At 40.8% G+C, this 20,686-nt stretch overlaps 1 protein-coding gene and 1 long non-coding RNA gene across 9 annotated transcripts in view; both read right to left on the bottom strand.

Annotated features, from left to right (window-relative positions):
* The window catches only part of ASPH (aspartate beta-hydroxylase), a 219,663-nt gene extending 203,764 nt beyond the window's left edge, over positions 1–15,899 (bottom strand). For all 8 annotated transcript variants that reach the window (XM_047728089.1, XM_047728090.1, XM_047728092.1 and 5 more), the window contains exon 1: positions 15,604–15,899. In XM_047728089.1, the coding sequence (XP_047584045.1) occupies positions 15,604–15,757 (154 nt within the window). In that variant the 5' untranslated portion in view covers positions 15,758–15,899. The remainder of the gene's footprint in view (positions 1–15,603) is intronic.
* LOC125098877 (uncharacterized) lies at positions 6,272–10,306 on the bottom strand. Its single transcript, XR_007126969.1, has 3 exons — positions 10,076–10,306; positions 8,342–8,543; positions 6,272–6,534 (listed from the first exon to the last, which is right to left on the bottom strand). It is a non-coding gene; the product is annotated as an uncharacterized LOC125098877 (long non-coding RNA).
* Positions 15,900–20,686: the final 4,787 nt, after the last annotated feature.

The raw sequence follows: 20,686 nt of genomic DNA, 5'->3' as shown, positions 1-20,686 counted from the left end.
ACATGCATCTGAACATGCATTCATTCAACAAATACTCTTGCAGTCCCTACCCTATGCTGCAGCAATGAACCAGAGAGGCCACTTAGCTCACAGCCCCACTGGAGGAGAAAATCAAATGAAAATAAAATAAAAATTCACTTTGTTAAGTACTATATTAGGGTATGCATTCCATATAGGTAAAAATAATCACTTGGGAAAAATCATAATCTTGAATTTTAAAGATACAACATTGTAAGGTACAATCTGTTCTGAAATCATCTTTATAAATGCTAGCACTGTTCACCTCATCGATTTTTATTTTTTAATTGAAACTGACAAAACCTCGGGGGCACCTCCATGGCTCAGTTGGTTGGACATCAACCTTCAGCTCAGGTTGTGATTCTGGGGTCCTAGAGTCGGGCAGTATGTTAGGATCCCTGCTCAGTGGGGACTCTGCTTCTCCCTCTGCCCCTCCCCCTACTTTTGCAAGCTCTCCCTAATAAATAAAATCTTAAAAAAAAAAAAAACTGGCAAAACCTTATCTTTTTTTAAAGAGTCTATTTATTTGCGAGAGAAAGAGAAAGCACAGCAGAAGGTGCAGAGAGAGAGGGAGAGAATCTAAAGCAGTCTCCATGCTGAGCAGGGAGCCCTACACGAGGCTTGATCCTAGGACCCTGAGACCACTACCTGAACTGAAACCCAAGAGTTAGATGCTTAACCGACTGAGCCACCCAGGCACCTCAAAACTGACAAAACCTTATCTTAAGTTATGGAGGAAATATTCATATTTCTTCCAAAGAAATTTTAAAAGCCAGTATCAAAAAGAAAAAGGAAAAGGGAACAAAAATTCAGTAGAATTTCATTGTTCACATAAATCATTGTGGCCTATCCTTCAGTCATATCTAAAAATCAAAGTAATGGGAAAATCAGTGTCTTACAAAGTAGAGAGAAATTTTCCAATTTCACAAAATACAGAACAAACAAAACGGCTGCTTCTGCCAAACCTTCTTCCGCATCAGAATGCACTAACGGCCAAGAAGAACCCCGAGGGATGAGAGGAGCTTCCATGGACAGAGTTACTACCACGTAGAAATAAAATATGAGCATGGTGCCTCCATGGGACCTATTAAAGGACCGGACCTATGTCAGCAATTCTCCACGTCAACAAAGTGTGCACTTCCTAATAATTCTGCTCTTTGTTTCTTCAGCGCCAACACTTACACTGTCAATAAGAATTTTTTTTTTATCTACTTTCTTGCCCAAAACATCAACCTGGGTGGGGGAAAAAAAATCCACCCATGTAATGCATAATATGTGAGCACTCGTTACATTCAAGGCAGTGTAGAATATACAAAAACACCGCCTCTAGCCTCAGTGCCCTTTTGATCTACTGGAAGGAAGGAAGACTTCTACCTGTGTTTGTTCATTCCGATATTTACTGAGTACCTACCATGTCCTGACACTCACTTAAGCACTAGAGGTAAAAACAAAACAAAACATGGTGCTTGCCTATACAAACATTGAAAGTAACTCTCTCAACCCTAGCACTTACTCTAGATCAGGGAGAGCAAATTACAGTCTATCTCCCACTTCTGCTTGGACCATGAGCTTATGAACATTTAGAGAAGAGAAGATCAAGTGAAGAGAAATCAAAGACAGAAACTTATTAACAGGAGAAAATGGACTGAGACTCAAATGTCCACATCCACAAATAAAGCATTACTGGACGCTGGTTGTGTCCATCTGCTTCCACGGCCATCTGAGGCTGCTCCATGCTATGGCAGCAGAACTGAGAAGCTCCAAGGGGGTGTGTCTGAGGGGCAATGCTGAGCCCAGTTCTAAACGATCATGGTCATCTCCCCACCGCCAGTGGCGGATGAGATGTGCAGGCCTATGCCAGCTGAAACCAATAAGAAGCATGGACTCTTACTCTGAGCAAATGAGAAAAAGAAGGCTCTTTTCTTCCACAGGACATGAACAAGGAAGCCTGCATTCCCAGTGGCCTCTGGCTACCACCCTGGCTATAGGTCCAGGAGAGGAACCAGCCTCAAGGTGACATGGACGCTGAGAACGAGAGCAGAGAAGCAGAAAGAACACGAGTTCCCAAAGTCATTTCCAGCCACTGGTCATATCACGTCTGGAATCAACATATCACATCTTTTTAAATGAAAAAAAGTCCTAATTGTTTATGGAAGTCTGAGTCTGGTGTCTATTCCTAACAAAGATGCTACCCTTACTATCAAGCAAGAATGGAAGACCACTGATCATTACAGTCCAAGATGAAATGTCTGTTTTGTTCACAGGAATATCACCATCACCATACTTAATAAACTTATTAATGAAGTGCTTACTATGTGACACTTTGTATCAATCTTTGTAACTATGCTGCAAGTACAGTCATCCATATTTTAAAGATGGAGAAAAGTTAAAGATCCTAAGAGAGGTTTGATGCCTTTATTGAAGTGGCAGAGCCAGCACTCGGGTCCAGTCCAGTCTGATATTTTGTTGTCCGATACCTGATACATTTTCATTTGCTGAAGGAACCATGGGGGTTACAAAGCCCAGAGTATGGGAAGACACCGAAGAGAGAACAGGAAGGACTAATGAAGGAGCTAAATGGTGAAGGATACTTAGGAGTCAGGCAGGAAAAGGCAAAGCAAGGAGCTGTCCTAGAAGAAACATCATGTGTACAGTCAGAGGCCACAAAGAGTGACTGAATATGGCTTAATCAGTATAAACAGAGAGAGGGAGGCAGAAAATGGCTGGAGAGGGTAAGAGAGGCAAGATCATGAAGTGTCCTTAGATCATGCTACAGAACTCCACAGTATCTTGAGTCCTGAGGAACCACTCAAGGTTTTCAAATAAAGAAGGGGCATGACCTCATCTCCACTTTATAAAGGTGGCTATGACAGAGAGATGAAACAGGGCCAGTTAGGAGTAACCTAAGCAACAACGTAAGAATCTAAAATGTTCAACTGAAGGAGCTCTAGAGTCAAGGGTTGGGATCCCAACTGCAGTTCTCACTGCTACTAGCTCATGATCTTTGATAAATTAAGCTAAGCTTCCATTTCTTCACCCACAAAAAGAGGAGGTCAAGAATAACTATGAGAATTAAACGTTGAGCTAAAGAAACAATGTCTGACATACAGTGAGCACTTGCTAAGTGGCAACTAGGTTTGTCCTCTACCATTATGGTTACCAGTTAAGTTGATAGCTCAGGAGGAATACCAAGCATTGGAAGCCATCAACAGACAGTAGTTACAGCTATGCAGAGTATGTAGCATGGGATTAGAACAGGGCCCAGCAAAGAATTCTGGGGAAGACCGTCCTCTTCCGGGAGCAAAGAAAAGGAACAAGAGCCCAGCAGATCTAGGGCTAATGTAGTCTCTGTTGACTCTGACCAGAAAGACTTGGAGGGAAGGAGAGAAGAAGAGGAGCCCATATTACTCATTTGTGATATTTGGCTGGGTAGAGGAGGCAGGGCAGAAGGAGGTTTTGGGTTTTGTTTTTCATTAAATGAGAGAAACTAAAGAAAGGGGAACAGGCTATGGAAAGGGATAGAGAACAGGAGTTTTCAGGGGTGGGTAAGTGATTGCTCAGGTCTGTGAGAACATGGTACACACCAGTGAGGGCTCCCTTGGGCGGCCCAGGGCTCCTGCCCCAGCCTTTGCTTTTCTCTTAGGTTGGTAGGGCCCAGAGGTCTGTAACAGCTGCGACTGCCAAGGTTTTACATTCTTTCTATCTGTGGTACTGGCTCCTCTCCACTCACGGTCCACCCTACTGGGCCTCCTCCTCAGTCTAAAGAAAGAAAAGGGGCTGTACTGAACTACATGTTGAAGATATATTTTATGAGCTCAGTTCTTATTTTCTCTCATATGCCAATTAGAGCAATATCTTGTCAAGATTCTCAACTGTACTGGCTTTTGCATCCTAGGCCCCAGACCCCAGTCTCCCCACTCAGGGCAGGGTGGGGGGAGAACAAAAAAATCAGCCTCATGTCAGTTGGTTCCCAATGTCATGAACTTCAGAGATCAAACCCCAAACCCCACACATGATGCATGAGATGAGACGTTTTTTAAATTTTATTTATTTTTTAAGATTTTATTTATTTATTTGACACAGAAAGACACAGAAAGAGAGGGAACACAAGCAGGGGAAGTGGAAAGGGAAGCAGCAGACCTCCCGCTGAACTGGGAGCCCAATGAAGGGCTCGATCCTAGGATCCTGGGAACATGGCCTGAGCCAAAGAGAGACGCTTGAACGACTGAGCCAGTCAGGTGCGCCAAGACTTTTTTTTTTTTTTTTTAAGATTTATTTATTTATTTATTTATTTAGATTTGGGGGGGGGGAACAAGAGGGGAGGGAAGGGAAGAAGGAGAGGGAGAGAGAATCCTGAAGAAAACATCCCACTGAGGGCAGAGCCCAACTTGGGGCTCGATCCCAGGACCCTAGATCAGGACCTGAGCCAAAATCAAGAGTTGGCTGCTTAACTGACTGAGTCACCCAGATGCCCTGAGATGAGAAACTCTTGAAGGATGTCCCTGATTTCTCCAAACAATGGGAGGAAGTCATCTGTCAAAATGCAATGGGAAGAAGTAAGGCATTGAGCTCAAGGAGTTGAAGATTTAAATAGCTAGTACTGAAAACACAGGGAAACATCAACTAAGAACACACAGAGGACAGCAAGACTTTGTTGCAGGGCCAACCAAGGAGGAAGATCTCAAATACAAGTAATTTCTTCCAAATCAGTACTTACCTGAGCTACTGAACAGTTCTTTATCTTACCCAATCTTAATCAACCTTACTCTACCCTGATTCAGTCATCTTAAATGTCTCAGTGATCACAAGAGGGTTCTGGAAAAGTAGCTAGGGACTTATTGGCACAAATACTATACCACTTCTAAAGGAAGAAAAGAATACAAGTTGCTTTATGAGCTTTGCACCTTCACATATATGAATTTCATCTTAAAGATGTCCTACCTTTGTAATTTAACAGATCAAAATGGAAATGGAAACACAGGGAACATCAATGTTTGGCACATAAATCTACTAATACCTTCATAGGAGACACAGAGCCATTCAGGAACTGTTCTCTCAGATCTACGTCAGGTACCCTAGACTTCCAAGTATATTTACTGGTTACAACTAAAGAGATTGAGCCATTAAAACCCATCAAATAATCAAATAAACCTGAAAGTTCCAAAAAACAAGCATTATGACTCATGAAGAGAGTCAGTTCAGTTTTGAACAAAGTAATGTATCCAGTGCTAGTCATTACCATTTAAGCAGGAAAATGGACACCATCCCAAGCCAACGTAACCACATCACCAGGACCAAATGGTTTACCTTCTCACAGGTATTAGAACATCCAGCCTATTTTTTAAAGACATTTCACTTTAATAAACTCAGAAAAAATTCTGTCTAAAAATAACTAGAAATTTTTTAAGATTTTTTTTTTTTTTTTTTTTTTTGAGAGAGAACAAAAATGAGTGGGGTGAGAGGGAAGGGGCAGAGGGAGAGGGAGAAGTAGACTCTCCGCTGAGCAGGGAGCCTAACGTGGGACTCCATCCCAGGACCCTAAGGTCATGACCTGAGCCGAAGGTATATGCTTAACTGCCTGAGGCACCCAGGTGCCCCAAAATAACCAGAATTTAAAGATATTTAAAATTTAGGGGATTCTGGGTGGCTCGGTTGGTTAAAGGTCTGACTCTTGACTTTTGCTCAGGTCATGAACTCAGGGTCGTGAGATGGAGCCCTGTGTTGGGCTCCAGGCTAGGCATGGAGGCAATCTGAAACTTTCTCCCTCCCTCTGCATCATACTACCACTTGCGTGCATGCGCTCTCTCTCTCTCTCTCCCTCTCAAAAATAAATAAATAAATAAATAAATAAATGATAAACCCCAAAACTTCTAAAAGAAAGTATAACAGGATAGCTTTGTAACTTGAAAATAGGGGGGAAAAAGAAAATAGGCAGTTTCTTAGACAAGATAAAGAGAGCAAAAACCATTAAAAATGAAGTAAACATCAACATAAAAATATTTGCTCTTCAAAAGATACTATTAAGAAAAAAGTAAGCTATAGACTGTTAGAAATTATTTGCAATACATATATCTATCTGAAAAGAACGTCTATCTGGGATATTTTAAAGTTACAACTCAATAACAAAAAGACCAAAAAAAAAAAAAAAGACAATAAAAAATAGGTAAAAGAGGTAAACAGAAACTTTGCAAAAGAAGATAATATATATGACCAATAAGCAGAAGAAAAACTATGTGACATCACTAGCCATCAGGGAAATGTAATTTTAAACCACAATGAGAAGCCACTAACACCCACCAGAATGGCTAAAATTGAGAAGACTGACAACACTAAATGTTGGTACAGATGTAGAACAACTATATTCCTACACGCTGTTGGTGGGAGCGTAATATATATTGTACAACCACTCTGGAAAATAATTTGGCAGTTCTTGCATAAAACTAAACAAACACCTACCTTATAACCCAGTAATTCCTCTCCTAGGTATTTACTCAGAGAAATGAAGACATACATCCACTAAAAAAAAAAAAAAAAAAAAAAGAAATCCCCAATATTCATAGAATGTTCTTTATAATAGGCCCAAATTAGAAATAGCCCAAGTGTCCATCAGTAAAAGACCAGAGAAACATTGTGCTCTGGTCACACAATGGACCACCTGGCAACAAACACAACAAGATACTCATACACGCAACATGGATAGACCTCAAAAATCTGCTGACTCAAAGATGTAAACAAAGTTCCAAAACAGACAATACCAATCTACAGTGAAAAAATTTAGTACAAAGGCTGCCTCTGATGGCAGAGGTGGTGGCAAGGAAGGGACTGGAGTTTTCTGAGGTGATAGACATATTCTCTATCTTACCAGGTTGTTTGGGTTACACAGATGTACACATTTATAAAGACTGAGAATAATACACTAAGATTTGTGCAATTCACTGTATACAAATATTACCTCAGGGGGTTAAAAAAAAAAAACAAAAAAAAACAGAAACAAATGTTGAGCTCTAGTTAACATCAGACATCAGTAAATGTTTAGGAGTGAGGTATACTGATATCTACAACTTACTTGGAAACCCATAAAGAACAAATTAACAGATTGATATGATATGAAGCAAATATATTAAATGTTAACCACTACAAAATCTCAGTGGTACGGTCATTATACAATTCTTTTAACTCAGGTGCACATTCTAAATTTTTCATAATAAAATACTTGTTTAAAAATGTAAATACAAAAAAAATGTAAATACATTAATTACCCAGGCTAAACGTAATAAAAGATCTATGTAACTTTTGGATGAAATTACAAAAATTAATGGTAAGACTTAAATAAATAGGAAATTATACTATTTCACATATAGGAAGACCTGGTTTTATAGATGTCTATTTGTCCCAAATCATGCTATAAATTCAATACAACTCCAGTCAATATCCTGTAACAGTTCTCATGAAACTTACTTGATAAGCTTATGCTAAATGATACAGTCATGAACAAGGAAAGGTCCGAAAACATCAAGGACAATTATAACAATACAAGGCAGAGGATTTGCCTGACCAAAAATGCGGTGAGTGATTCCTACACGCTTGGAATGAAACAGAGCCACACAAGAGTTATACATAATACATGATACATGCAGATTAGCGTGTAAAGACACTTCAACTGATGGTACAAGAAATTATCATCATCCGTTTTTTAAAAATATTGAATTAGATCTCTACCTCACAATATATACAATAAAATCAACACTTGGTACTTTAGAGATCTACATTGAGAAAACAAAATTTAAGATATTTTAGAAGAAATAAGATAATGTTTTACGACCACAATATATACAATAAAATGTACACCTGGTAGTTTAGAGATCTACATGTGAGAAGACAAAATTTAAGATATTTTAAAAGAAATAAGAGAATGTTTTATGATCTCTGTTTTGGAAAGGATGTCTTAAAGCACAAAGGTACAAACCATAAAGTAAAAATTATAATATGAATATGCTAAAATCTTAAAATTCTCCACTAAATATACTATAGGAAATGACAAGGAAAATAATCAGATTGGGAGAAGCCCTTCACCCTACAAATAATCCAAAGGTTCAGAATATAGAACAGAAATTCTACAAATCAAAACGAAAAACACGTAACAAACCAAACCACCACCACCACACCCCAAAAAAAAGACACGCTCAATGAACAGGCAACTCACAGAAAAGGAAACACAAATAGCTATTCTCGGGAGTAATCTCACTGCTGATCAAGCCAATGCAAGTTGAAACCACAAGATAACAACATCACACCCACTAAACTTGTGAATATTAAACCTCACCAAGTGCTGGCAATGCAGTGGCAGCAAAAAGGAGCTGTAGGCTGGGTGAGCGGAAGCATAAACCTACTACGACAACACAGACAGCAGGAGCGCGTGAAGTTGAAGAAATGCTTTCTTATGACCACCAATTCCAAGCCAGAAAAGCCCTTCGGAACGTACACAAGGGCATGGGCACCCACAAGATTGCTCAGAGTAGCAATGTCTGCAGAAAGAAAACTCAACAAGCCAAGTGGTATACAGAGATACACTTCCTAAGCACTTTTATCTAAACGGCCTTTGACAATAGTTACGTTTACACAAATCACCCCTAGTTATACAAACTGCAACGTGACATTATGTAATAGACATCACTTGGGTGTCAATACATTATACATTATAAGGAAGTGCAGGATAATAATTATCACAAATCGTGTAAGAGTGGCTGAGAAGGGATAATGCAGGAGGAGAAACCAAGAATTTGGCAACATTTTATTTCTTCACCTGGACAGTGGCTAGGTCTTAAACATGCAACATTTCAAAGAGACAAAGTTTTAAAGAACAGTACATAGCAATCTATGGTTGTAGAAGTTAGAGAGATGGCTCACTGACTTTAATTAAGCATGAATTAATCTCTAAAACTCAGAAAGGGACAACCGTTCAAACGAAGTTGATTCAAAGAACAGAAAAGTGAAGTTAAACGCTAGACAGATAGTCTTTCGGCACATATTTTTATTTTCACGTAAGAAAAAAAAAAAGTAACTGCTCCTAAGTAAAATTTACATGTGAACATTAAGACCAAAAGGGCTTCCCAGTGTATCTTTTCAGGAACTGGGAAATTTAAAACGGTGAAAAATGGGAGGAGGGGAGGGAACTGTGTATGTTAGTGATATGATAAATAAGAAACAGAAGTTAGACACAGAGTATAACGTCAAAACAGCGCTGACCCTACACCCTACCGATTAGGGAACCATATTATTTTATCAAACAATATTTTTTCACTTTAAAATGAAGACTGAGGCTTGCTGGCTTCCATACAGAATGAGTCACTGGGTTAAATGGGCAGGCACATATGTGGGAGAAAAGTAATGGTGTCTCTCCAAGCCCTGTAAGAGTGCCTTTCACTCTGCTCTAACTGGACAGCCACCACCAGCCCGGCCCCATCTGATTCACTAGCCCTACCCGCTTTAGAGCACAGAGAGCATCTACAGTGGATGATGACAGTTACACTGTGGCCAGAATGACGAGACAAGCCACCTGGATCTCACAAGAGGCTGAAGAACAGTCCAAAACCTTCAAAAGTCCTTATATGACTATTTGTTTTTAAACAATGTATTCGTGAAGTAAGTTCAGATTTTCCTTTGAGTCTAATAGGTTATCTACAGCAAATTTGTCCTCAAGGGTCATCAGTGGGATCAGAACTGAACTGCATTCAGAGATTTGCCATTAAAAGATAACCACCTCAGCCAAAGGTAAGACACTTCCCTGAAAACAAGTATCAAATGCAGGCCAAATGCCTTAAGCTCTCCCATTCCAGAAGAATAAAATTTTTAAAAAATAAATAACAAACGACAAGAAAATACCACCCTGGCTCCCCACACCAGCAGAAGAAAGAGAAAAAGTTAAAGCATGGGACTCTGGAATATACCTCTACAGCTGGCATACAGAAAAGAAAGAAACAAACATCTAGTCTTCTAGCAGAAATCGCCAGAACTGTAGAACGGAACCCGACATGCATCTCCACCCAGACAGACTTACACCTATGCCTGCAGAGCTGAGTGGATCCTGGAGCAGCAGACCTGAGACATCTGAGCCAACCCCAGCACCTCCACATCCCCCAACAGGCGGCTGACACTTTCCCCAGAGACTGGTTAAATTGTAGATGGGTTCTACGTACCTTCCAGTTTTACTAAGGGGAAGTTAATTTAATTTTTTTTTTTTTTTTTTTTTTTTGCAGGGACACTTGGGTGGCTCAGTCGGTTAAGCATCTGCCTTGGCGCAGGTCATGATCCCAGGCCGGGGTCCTGGAATCAAGCCCTGCATTGGGCTCCCTGTTCAGCTAGGTGCCTGCTTCTCACTCTCCCTCTGCCTGCCACTCCCCCTGCTTGTGCTATCCCCACAACCCCATGTCAAATAAATAAACAAAATCTTGAAAAAAAAAATGTTTTTGTATCTTGGTTCAGAATGAAGTTGGAACTACTTAGGAGATAAAAAGTATCCAAGACACAAACAAAGTTACCTATTTTCATATTAAAAACAGCACCAAAAGACTAAAATGTATCTTAGTTCTAGTAAAATAAAACAACATAATAGACCTACAAATTGGCCTTCAGAGGTGGACAGAAATGCCCCACGTGGTCCTCCAGGCCATAGTAGAAACACTACTGCTGGGGCAGCCATTTCACTTGTAACACATAGGCTAACAGAATGTAACAAAATGATTTGTTTTTCAACCATAAAAAAATGTCAGGCATGCAATGACCTGCTTAGCTCTGCACCCTTATGTCCTCCACAAAGTTTTGTACTCACCCTTGCGGATAGAAAAACTTTAATGAATGTATCTGAGGTCAACACAAAGGCATAGAAAATTGGTTTGAGGGCTATAACAACCATGAAATGAGAGAAGACTTCTTCCAAGATCAGGGTAAGAGATTTGGAGAGACTAGCTACACGGTTTTTAAATGGACATGAATCCAGGTCAACAGATTCCCAAAGTACATTCCTTTTTGGGGGTGGGGTTATTCTACTGGGATTGGAGGGCTCGGGGGTTAAATTTCTGTACCGACTAAAAATAAGGTAGATAGTCCACAAGAGCCTTTATCCTAGTTACTTTGCTGCTAATTAGCTGAAAAGGAAAGTTTTTCCTTTTCTAGTAATCTCTCTACCATATGTGATTTTAAAGAAGACTAAAATACAGACCTTTCCTTCTACCTCCTACAGGTTAATATGTTTGGTCTTTTTAAAATGTGTTCAAGAGTTCCCTCAGAACATTTTTTAGTACTTGGTTTCAAATCATCCTGGCCAGACTGGGCAAAACGCTGTTCAAAGGAACACAAAACAGCACACTGTTCTTGGAGCTTTCATCCTATCTCTTCGTCCTAGAATGACTAATGGAGGATAAACCAACTGGCCCTACCTGACAGCCTATCGATAAAGAAAGGGAATTTCACCAAGGCCTCTTCATTCAAGGGAGCCAGAATGCAATCTGCAGTGTGTTGTGTCTGTTCGTTACTAAGCAGTCCAAGCAATACTGAAAGTAGAAAGAAAGAAAACACAAATTTCTAAATGATTAGTATCCATCAGATGAATCTGTGAATGCAGAAGTTTTGCAGATACTATATGAATGTGTTAATTCTAGGGGCACCTGGGTGGCTCAGTGGGTTGGGTGTCTGCCTTCAGCTCAGGTCATGATGGGAGGGAGGTGGGGGCTGGGATCCCATTGGCACCAGGATCCTTGCTCTGAAGGGAGCCTGCTTCTTCCTCTCCCTCTGCCATCCTCCCCACCCCCCACCGTTTATGCTCTCTAGATCTTTCAAATAAATAAATAAATAAATAAAACCTTTAAAAAAAATGAATGCATTTAATTCTAAACAAGATGAGCTAAATAGGGGCACCTGGGTGGCTCAGTGGGTTAAGCCTCTGCCTTCAGCTCAGGTCATGATCTCAGGGCCCTGAGATCAAGCCCCACATCTGACTCTGCTCAGCAGGGAGCCTGCTTTCCCACCCCCTCAGCCTACCTCTCTGCCTACTTGTGATCTCTCTCGCTCTATCAAATAAATAAATAATCTTAAAAAAAAAAAGATAAGCTAAATAAATAAGGCTGCTAGGGACAAAATCTTACTACTAAATTTAAAAATCTGCTGTTAAAGACCTTGAGAGCAATACCTATGAGTTTTTAAGCAGTTGTCCATCGATAGTTCTGGGTATGTACAGAACTGATTAAATTTAAAAAAACTAAGTAGTATTACATAACCGAAACTTTAACTGAAAAGGATACAGTATTCTACAGTGACACCTACTGGTGAAGTGTAACATAGTAGCCTGACACTATTAGACAAACCACTATTGGACAAACAGATGTTTACATCTCTGTAACATGTTAGAAAGCTACAGGAAAAGATTTAATGATAGTCAAAAGGGAAAAGCTAAACAAAAACATTACACATACCAGAGTCTATGAACTGCAAAGTAAGCCCAACAGGTCACCATGATGCTTCCCAACCAAAAATTTTCCAATCAATAAATGTGAACTAAGTTACCCCTGGCCCAAACTGGCCATGCAAGTGAAATTTTCATACGCAAGTTAAAGGCAAGATGTCCAATTTACTCATGTTTCTTTTATATTTTAAAGAGTAAAACTGAAGAGGTAAAACTGAGTTCTGTATGAAACTAGACATTTTATTGGTTTTCAGTTTAAGTTGAAGACTTAAATGAAAGGTAGGCACTTGCTTTAAAATATCCATTATATAAATTTCCTAAATTCTAAACATCACTTTTCAACAAAATGATCACCAAGATAAAGAGAAAGCCAAATAATCACTTTCTCCCTAAAACGAATGTTTCAAAGGACTGAGTCCTTCTCCCCCATGCTTTTATACAAAAATTTAACAAATAATATTTCATATGACTGATGTCGTCATCAACTTCAGACTTTCAATGCAACACATCTCGAAAAACTTCCTATTTAGGCCCGTGCATTTCTTCTCAGACTAAGATTTTCAAAAGTACTATTTCAAACCTAATTTTAGTCAAATTTAACTGGATATGAAAAAAAGCATACTTTTTTATTAAGCAACTTGGTGTGGTATGCCACAGACCTAACCAAAAAGGAAGAGATCATCTATAGAGGGAAAGGGATAATCTACTTCAAATCTAAAATTCCCATAAAATCTTACAAATTAGAGGACCTCAAATTCAAGTATGATGGTATCATGAATGAGTGACAGAAAACTTGAGTTCTAGTCTTGGATCGTCCATTAACTAGTTGGATTTCCAAGACCCACCCAACCTTCAATGAACTACACGAATTTTCTGGGCATTAATTCCCTCATCTGTAAAATTAGAAGAGGGAACTAGATGGGCCTTAGGGTAATGCCACTGCTAAAATTTCTTCAGCTTCTGTGATTTCCCAGCAGATGAGAATGGTTTGGGAATCAATGTCTCTACCTCAAAGACTCAAGAAACATAGCAACAAAAAGGAAGTCGGCTTTATCTTCCAGGTATAACCTGCTATATAAACAAACAAGACAAACAGAATCACACTTTCAAACTGTTTAAGACTCAAAGAATCGCTGTTTCCACCTCCAGTGCCTTCTACCTGGCACACAATCAGAACTCACTACTACAAAAAATGGCTGTGGAAAAAGACTACTCATTACGTAACATGCAAGACTCCAATACCAACTCTTTCAGTGTTTTGTTTTCCGTTTTTGTTATGTTTTGTTTTGGTAATACAGTTACTTTTCTCTTTTACATACCATGTCTTTTCGTGACAATTGTGCAATCAATGTGAACAATGCGTAAAAGGCCACAGATCCTCAAATATGGACAGGAGTGGCAGCTCAAAAGTATCTAAATAGGCAAGTCAAAATACATTAATTTAGGTCGTAACATTTCCTATATTTATTACCTGCCTATTAAAACTGGTTCAGTGATTGAAGAACCAGTGGTGGTGAGAACACAATATATATCCCCCCACAACTTCCCCAACCCGCCGCACTAATTCGAACCTGGTAATAGTCCTTAATACAATGACTTCCCCAGACACAATCAGGCCTCTTCTACCCATGAGTACAAAGAGTAGAATGGAACAAAGATGTGCCTCCCTTATAAACAGCTACAGAAAACTTCTGACAGCAGTTAACATGAACAAAACAACAGTATTGTTCATCAGCTTTCCCGGCTTGCTGTTGAGGATCTTCCCATTTAGAAATTTTTAAAAGGGTAGCCAAAGCTGCCAGAGACAATTCACTTACTCTTCTGCCTCTGTAAGCAACTGACTGGAATTTAGGAACAAGTAAGTGACAAAGGAACACAAACTTTTACTTATGTCAAAGATGAATTAATATGCTGTCTTTTAACTTTGAATTGTGTGTATCTTTTTTCATTTACGATATAAATATTAGCTCTTAGAATGTTAATTTGTGCAATGAGTTTAATTACATTACGTTCACCATTTAAATGTATTCATTCATTCATTAATCAAATATTTATTGAGCACCTATTAAGTCCAGGACTTTTCTAGGAGTTGGCAAGAGGAATGAACAAGGAGAGGGTGTAAAACAAGAAGGCAATACACAAGAAAATAAGATACTTTGACATGGTGATAAGTGCTTATTAAAAAAAACAGTTATATGAAGTATGACTGTAGTTACCTAATTTATTTGTTTTATATATAAAATGATTACTTGTAGACCTCGGGAAACAGAAAGTCTCTATCATTTCAAAATGATCATCTCAAAAAGGAAAAACTGCAGCTCACATTCACACACACGTGTACTGCAGTTACAATATCCTAAATGAGTCCAAGGAAGTATAAAAGAAACAGAACCGCTGAAATATGAGATGAAACAGATTTAAAACATCTGCACTGTTCTCTTTGCTGGGTAAAGCACATGGAAGAAAAAGGTTAATAGCCAACGTGTTTTTTGTTGTTTTTTTTTTTAAAGAGAAGACTGAAAATATCGAGAGGTTCACCCAGTATTCTATGATATTCCATGATACTTTCAAGGCAACAACAACGCATGTTAAGAAAGCTACCTAGGAGCAAAAGTATTTAAAATTATTTCCAAGAACATTCAAATCACTCCCGCCCCCCCACAAACACACCCGACACACACACACACACACACACACACACACACACAGAATATTACCCTGGTTGGGCAGGAACTTATTTTCTCCGACTTTGGCTCATTTCCAAACTCACCAAAACATGCACCGCAAACTGGTTCCCGGGACTCCCTCCCATCTTTGGATCCACGCACAGCCAAGTAAGGGTAGATCAGTAACCTCCCTTCTGGCCGCGCCATGCAGGTGAGGGATCAGCCGGGAAGGGGCTCCCCCGCGCGACCAACCCCAGGCCACGGACCCAGCTCCGCCCGGCCCCTCGGTCCGCCCGCCTGGCCCACCGCGCGCGAGGGGCCTCCGCCCCGCGCCAAAAGGAGGAGCGACGCGGAGGATGAAGGAGATGCACGGCGGGATCCGAGGAGACTGAACCGCAAAGCCAGCCGCCCGGGCCGGTCCCGGACCCCGGCCCCGCACTCCCGCCTCCGCACGCCTCTGACCTCTCCGGGTCCCGGGGCTGCTGCTGCCGCCGCTGGTGCCCGCGCCCGGGCTGCCGCTGCCGGAGCCGCTGCCAGAGCCGCTGCTGCTGCTGCTGCTGCTGCTGCTGCTGCTGCTGTTGCCGCCGCCGCCCTTGGCGTTCTTGCGAGGGGCCATTGCGCGCACTACTGGAACCGGCGAGGGGTGGGGGTTCCTCAGTGAGCCGGGACACCGGAGGCGCGAGGGCCGCTGACGGCGGCGAGCGCTGCGGCGGGTGCGGGCCGCTGTTCCTGCAGCAGCGCCTGTGTCTCGGCACCGCCCGCCGCGCCTCCGAGGACTTTCGCCCGCGTGCCGACTGCGCGCGCCCAACCCTCGCGTGCGCTGAACCTGTGACTCCCTCCCCTGGCGAGAGCGCGCGGCTCGCCCACCCCTCTCGGCCACGCCCCTTCCCGCCCGAGCCCCGCCTCCTCCCACCCCCGCGGAAGGCTGAGTGACGGAGACTAGAGCCAATCACAACGGCTCCTGTGAAGGGACGGAACCCTGCTGTGCTTCCCCACCCCCTGAAGACTTGGGGCTGTTCTGGGCGCGTCGTAGCCGCCTGTGATCGCGAGCCGCCTTCGACTTTCCAGTCTGTCTCGGTCCTTTGGAACGTGGCAAACGTGGAAGCCAGGAGGGCTCTCGCGAGCGTTGGCGGACCCGGTACAATCTGGATGGATGGGGCGGGGCGCGGAGGCGGGGACGACGGACACATGTGCTGCGTTCGCACCGAGCGCGGCCCCTTGGCCTTTCTCTGGGAGTTTTGTTCATATTCCACCTCACTGTACACATAGGCTCCAAGGAATGCAGTCCCGCTTCTTGCGAAAGGGCTGTGTTTCTCGTCTGTATGAACATTAAGGCATTTCTGAAATGGTGATATTAGGAGCAGTTCAAGGCTTAAGCCATATATAATTGATCAGTTGGGGTTTAAAGCAGGACTTCATTTCCTTTGTGTCATCAATATTTTCAGAGAATCTTAGTTAACAGGCCCGAGTGGAAATGTAAAGCAAAGAGTTCATTTTCTTGCCCTGGATGGCATCCTCTATCTGAAATCTCCGTCTGCTGGGCTAACGGCTACAGGCATCTTTCTTTGTTGTCCCCAACCGTGGGTCCCCTCCTGTGCAATCGCAGAGGGACTGGGCCTGAGCCGTCTGATGGCCACACGTGGTCTTAAAAATATCTGGGCCCATGGATGATCAGACAGGAACTTGCGGTCAGGGACGTCACCATCATCTTTGTGTCGCCCATTGCCAGCCCAAGTCCTGGTGCGTAATAGTTAAGCAAGAAACGTTTGGTGATTTGATACCTTTCTGGCAACTTCTTAAAACCTTCCCCCAGTTTTTGACCATGTTTTGAAGACCCTACCTCTGGAAGTGTCTCAAGAGGGCTCCAACCCAGAGAAAGCTTTACGGTGTGGCATCCGGTTTCCTTCCTCTTCTCCAACCCCACTACCCCCTATTGGCAGGTGTCGGGGCCCACCTGACTCTCCGCTTTGAATGGCTGGGTGCTGCTTGGGCACTGACTAGTGATACAGAGAGGCCCATAGAGAGCATGTTGCATAGAGGAAAGAAGTCCTCTCTCCTTTTTGTGAGATGTCAGATAGTTGTCAAGATATAACAGGGGGAGGGGAGCTCACAGTTTTTACTGAAGCGGCTTTGTTCTTTATCTTATCGCATCTCTTTCTGCCTCTACACATCCTTTCTCCCATCCAGGCCACCTTACATTATTTAAATGGGGAGGCAGAGAGCTGGGCCAAGAGTCAAATCTAAGTGAGAGTACTCGGTATAAAATAATAATGAGAGCTGAAGTAAGAAAAACAATGCTCTAGATATTTGAACTCTTAAATTCTCACAAAGCCCTGTGTTTGTGTCCATTTTTTAGGGGTGCGGTCACTGAGGCCCAGAGAGGTTAAACAAAGTCATTGAAGTCATAGATGTAGTAAGTGATAGAGCAGGGACATGAACTCAGTCCTTCTGGCTCCAGAGTCTATGGTCCAAATTTTCCTTTCAAGACAAGGCTTGGTTTTGAGCAGAGATTGTCTCACCTCGCTCCCTCCTCTCTTAGCAGAGGTATCCCTGAAGCCTCCTCGTATCTTCAAAGATAAATCTAAAAGCTGAGGGTGGGTGCTTATCAAAATTCTCCTTTTTGAAGAAGTCAAATCTTTGATAACTGACTCCAAAATGTCATGAACTGATGCTTTGTTCCAGCATTTCCAGAAACCAAATCTGGTGCTATAGGCAAGGTCCATTGCTGTGTACTGAGGCAGTACTGGGCCAAAACAGAGGCTCTATAAAACAGAGCACAGGAAGTTAAAGGTTACCTGACTTCTTCCTTTTATCACAAGGTAACAGCCACAATGACATTTATATACTCAATAGTATAAAGTAAAATTTATAACAATATTTATAACATCAGATATTGTCAGTCATATATACAGTTTAGTTTCAGGGATCAAATTCTCCAAAGCTAAGCATCAGTATTATACATTTTACATCTGTTTATACTCCCTACTGTATGGGCATTAAAAACCACAAAGCTTGCCTTGGACCCATGAATTTCTTCACATGGGTTCTCTTCTCAGTCTTGGGCTGGGGGAGGTTAGGGAGTCAAAGTCTCTTTGAAATTGGATAAAAGGTCAAATATCCTGTTAGCCTATCCTCATTTCTGTGACTTCTGAGTAAGCTATGAATGAACCCTGGGTGAAGCAATGTTAAAAGGACCATAAAGACAAGACTTAACTAGGACAATGTATTAAAATACTAATTTAATAGCGCTTTTGAACTAGGCCAAATGTGCCTTTCAGATAGTTCCATAAACTTTCCATTGGCTTCACTGGGATTTGCAGTGAGAACTTGAGGACAAGATTTGTCCTAGATTTTTTTTTTCTTTTACTGACCTTTCATGACCTCTAGTCAAATGCTTTCCAAATTAGGTATTTCTGGACTTACTTATACCTACTAGAACACTGTTTTAAAGTTACATTTTAACCAGCTTCCTAGAAAGTGCATTTTTATGCAGTCCTCCTAATTTGAAATTTTATTATTACAGATTAAAAATGAGTATTTCCTCATCTTTATTTGCCATAGTAAATTCTGTCATAGTAAGAAGAATGAATTTCAGGTGGTCGTGATTCAACTGTATGTTTTCATTTTATATTAATGGAATGTGTTGCAATGAAGGCTATGTTGCTCAGTACAAGAGTACTTTTAAGGCATTCTCAACATGTCCTCTCATAGTCAAAATGTCCTCAAAGCAGTTATTCTTATACTGGTTATATTTCAACAAGTAAATGAACTGTCTTTTTCACCAAACAACTTGACTTTATATTAATAAATAATTAATAAGCCTAGCTGGTATCTACATTATAAATATAGGGGATGAATTTATATGAGCAGAAATAATTTTAAACCTAGTCAAAAACAGATTCGAATTAGATATCTTGTGTTGTGGGGCACCTGGGTGGCTCAGTTGCTTAAGCATCTGACTCTTGATTTCAGCTCAAGTCGTGATCTTGGGGTCATGGAATTGAGTCCTGTGTCCCACTCTGCACTCAGCAGGAAGTCTGTCAGAGATGCTCTCTCTCTCATTCTCTCTCTCTATGTCTCTCTCTGCCCCTCCACCACCTCAAATAAATAAATAAATCTTTAAAAAAAAGAAAAAAGAAAGACAGAAAGAAATCTTGGAGCACCTGGCTGGTTTAGTTGGTTAAACATCTGCATTCAGCTCTGGTCATGATCCCAGGGTTCTAGGATTGAGCCCCGCATCAGGCTACCTGCTCAGCAAGGAGCCTGCTTTGCCCTTTCCTGCTCACCTGTTTGTGCTCTGTGTCAAATAAATAAATAAAATCTTTTTAAAAATAATATAATATAAAATTTTTAAAAAGAAATCTTGTGTTGCAGTATGGAAAAATAGTCTGAAAACATACTCGCTAAGCAATCTATCATTTCTTTTTTCATTTTGCTTCTTGATATTTTCTATCAGGACTGGTACTTCTTAGTGCCAAATTCCCTTCCTAATAAACAGCATTTACATAATGGTTATTGCTAGGTCTTAAGTGTGCTAGTACAGGGAACTCATAAAATTAATTGATTCTTCTTAAGTCTCAAACTTAATGCCAGAAAGAACCTTAAACCTAGAGAGAAAGTCAAAATAATTAGAGAGTAACAACTGATTAGAGGCATGGCAGTTCTGCAGTATATAAAAGGAAATATTAATGAGATTTAGGAGTCCTTAGAAAGTATCAGAGAAATCAAGAAAAGCAAAAAAAAAAAAAAAAAAAAAAGATGTGGAGGAATCTCAAGGATTCAGTTCTTTGCAAGATAATAATTTTACTTAAACTTTATTTGCCTCAAGGATCTAATGTGTGTGTGTATGTATAACTAATCATTTTTATGCACTTCATGAAAACTACCATTCTCTTCAGGTATAAACCTTTCCCCTAAGTCAAAAGAAAAGTATCCTGAAGCCACTTTCTAGGATCCTCTAATTTTATCAAATCTAAATACACAAAGCAGATATATTTGCCTTACAACAAATAATGTTATTACAATATGCAAACTGAATAATTAGCCAACTCAGATTCTTGGTAGTTGGTGAGAAATCATGCATACCCTACATCAAATTAGTATTGACTTGGCCCTTTTTACACTGTCATCATTCTGACTCAAAACTATTCTGCAATTTCATAAGCACATGACGGGCATCGCTGATCCCATATCAGAAAAAAAAAAAAAAAAGAAAGAAAGAAAAAAGAAAAAAAATTCCCCAAGAGACTCTGTCATAGAACTTGCTAGCACAGAAAATAAATGTATATGATACATAAATGTATCACTGAAACATGATTTTATTAACCTAAAGACCACTGCTAATATATTTGAAATTCTACTGTATGCCTTTAAGGAGTACAATATCCATTAAGCTTAAAATTTGTTCAGCATTATGTTGTGGCTATAAACTGATAGCCCTGAATATTTTGTAATTCTTCATGGAACTGCTACAAGGTTGACTTGATCACTCAATGAACTCACTTCTCTGTGGCAGATCCCTTTGAGTTAGACACAGTCTCCAGTA

This window comes from Lutra lutra, chromosome 4, assembly GCF_902655055.1.
Source record: "Lutra lutra chromosome 4, mLutLut1.2, whole genome shotgun sequence".
Taxonomy (NCBI): Eukaryota; Metazoa; Chordata; class Mammalia; order Carnivora; family Mustelidae; genus Lutra; species Lutra lutra.
Note: the sequence above shows the minus strand (reverse complement) of the source record. Positions and strands in the feature narration are given on the sequence as shown.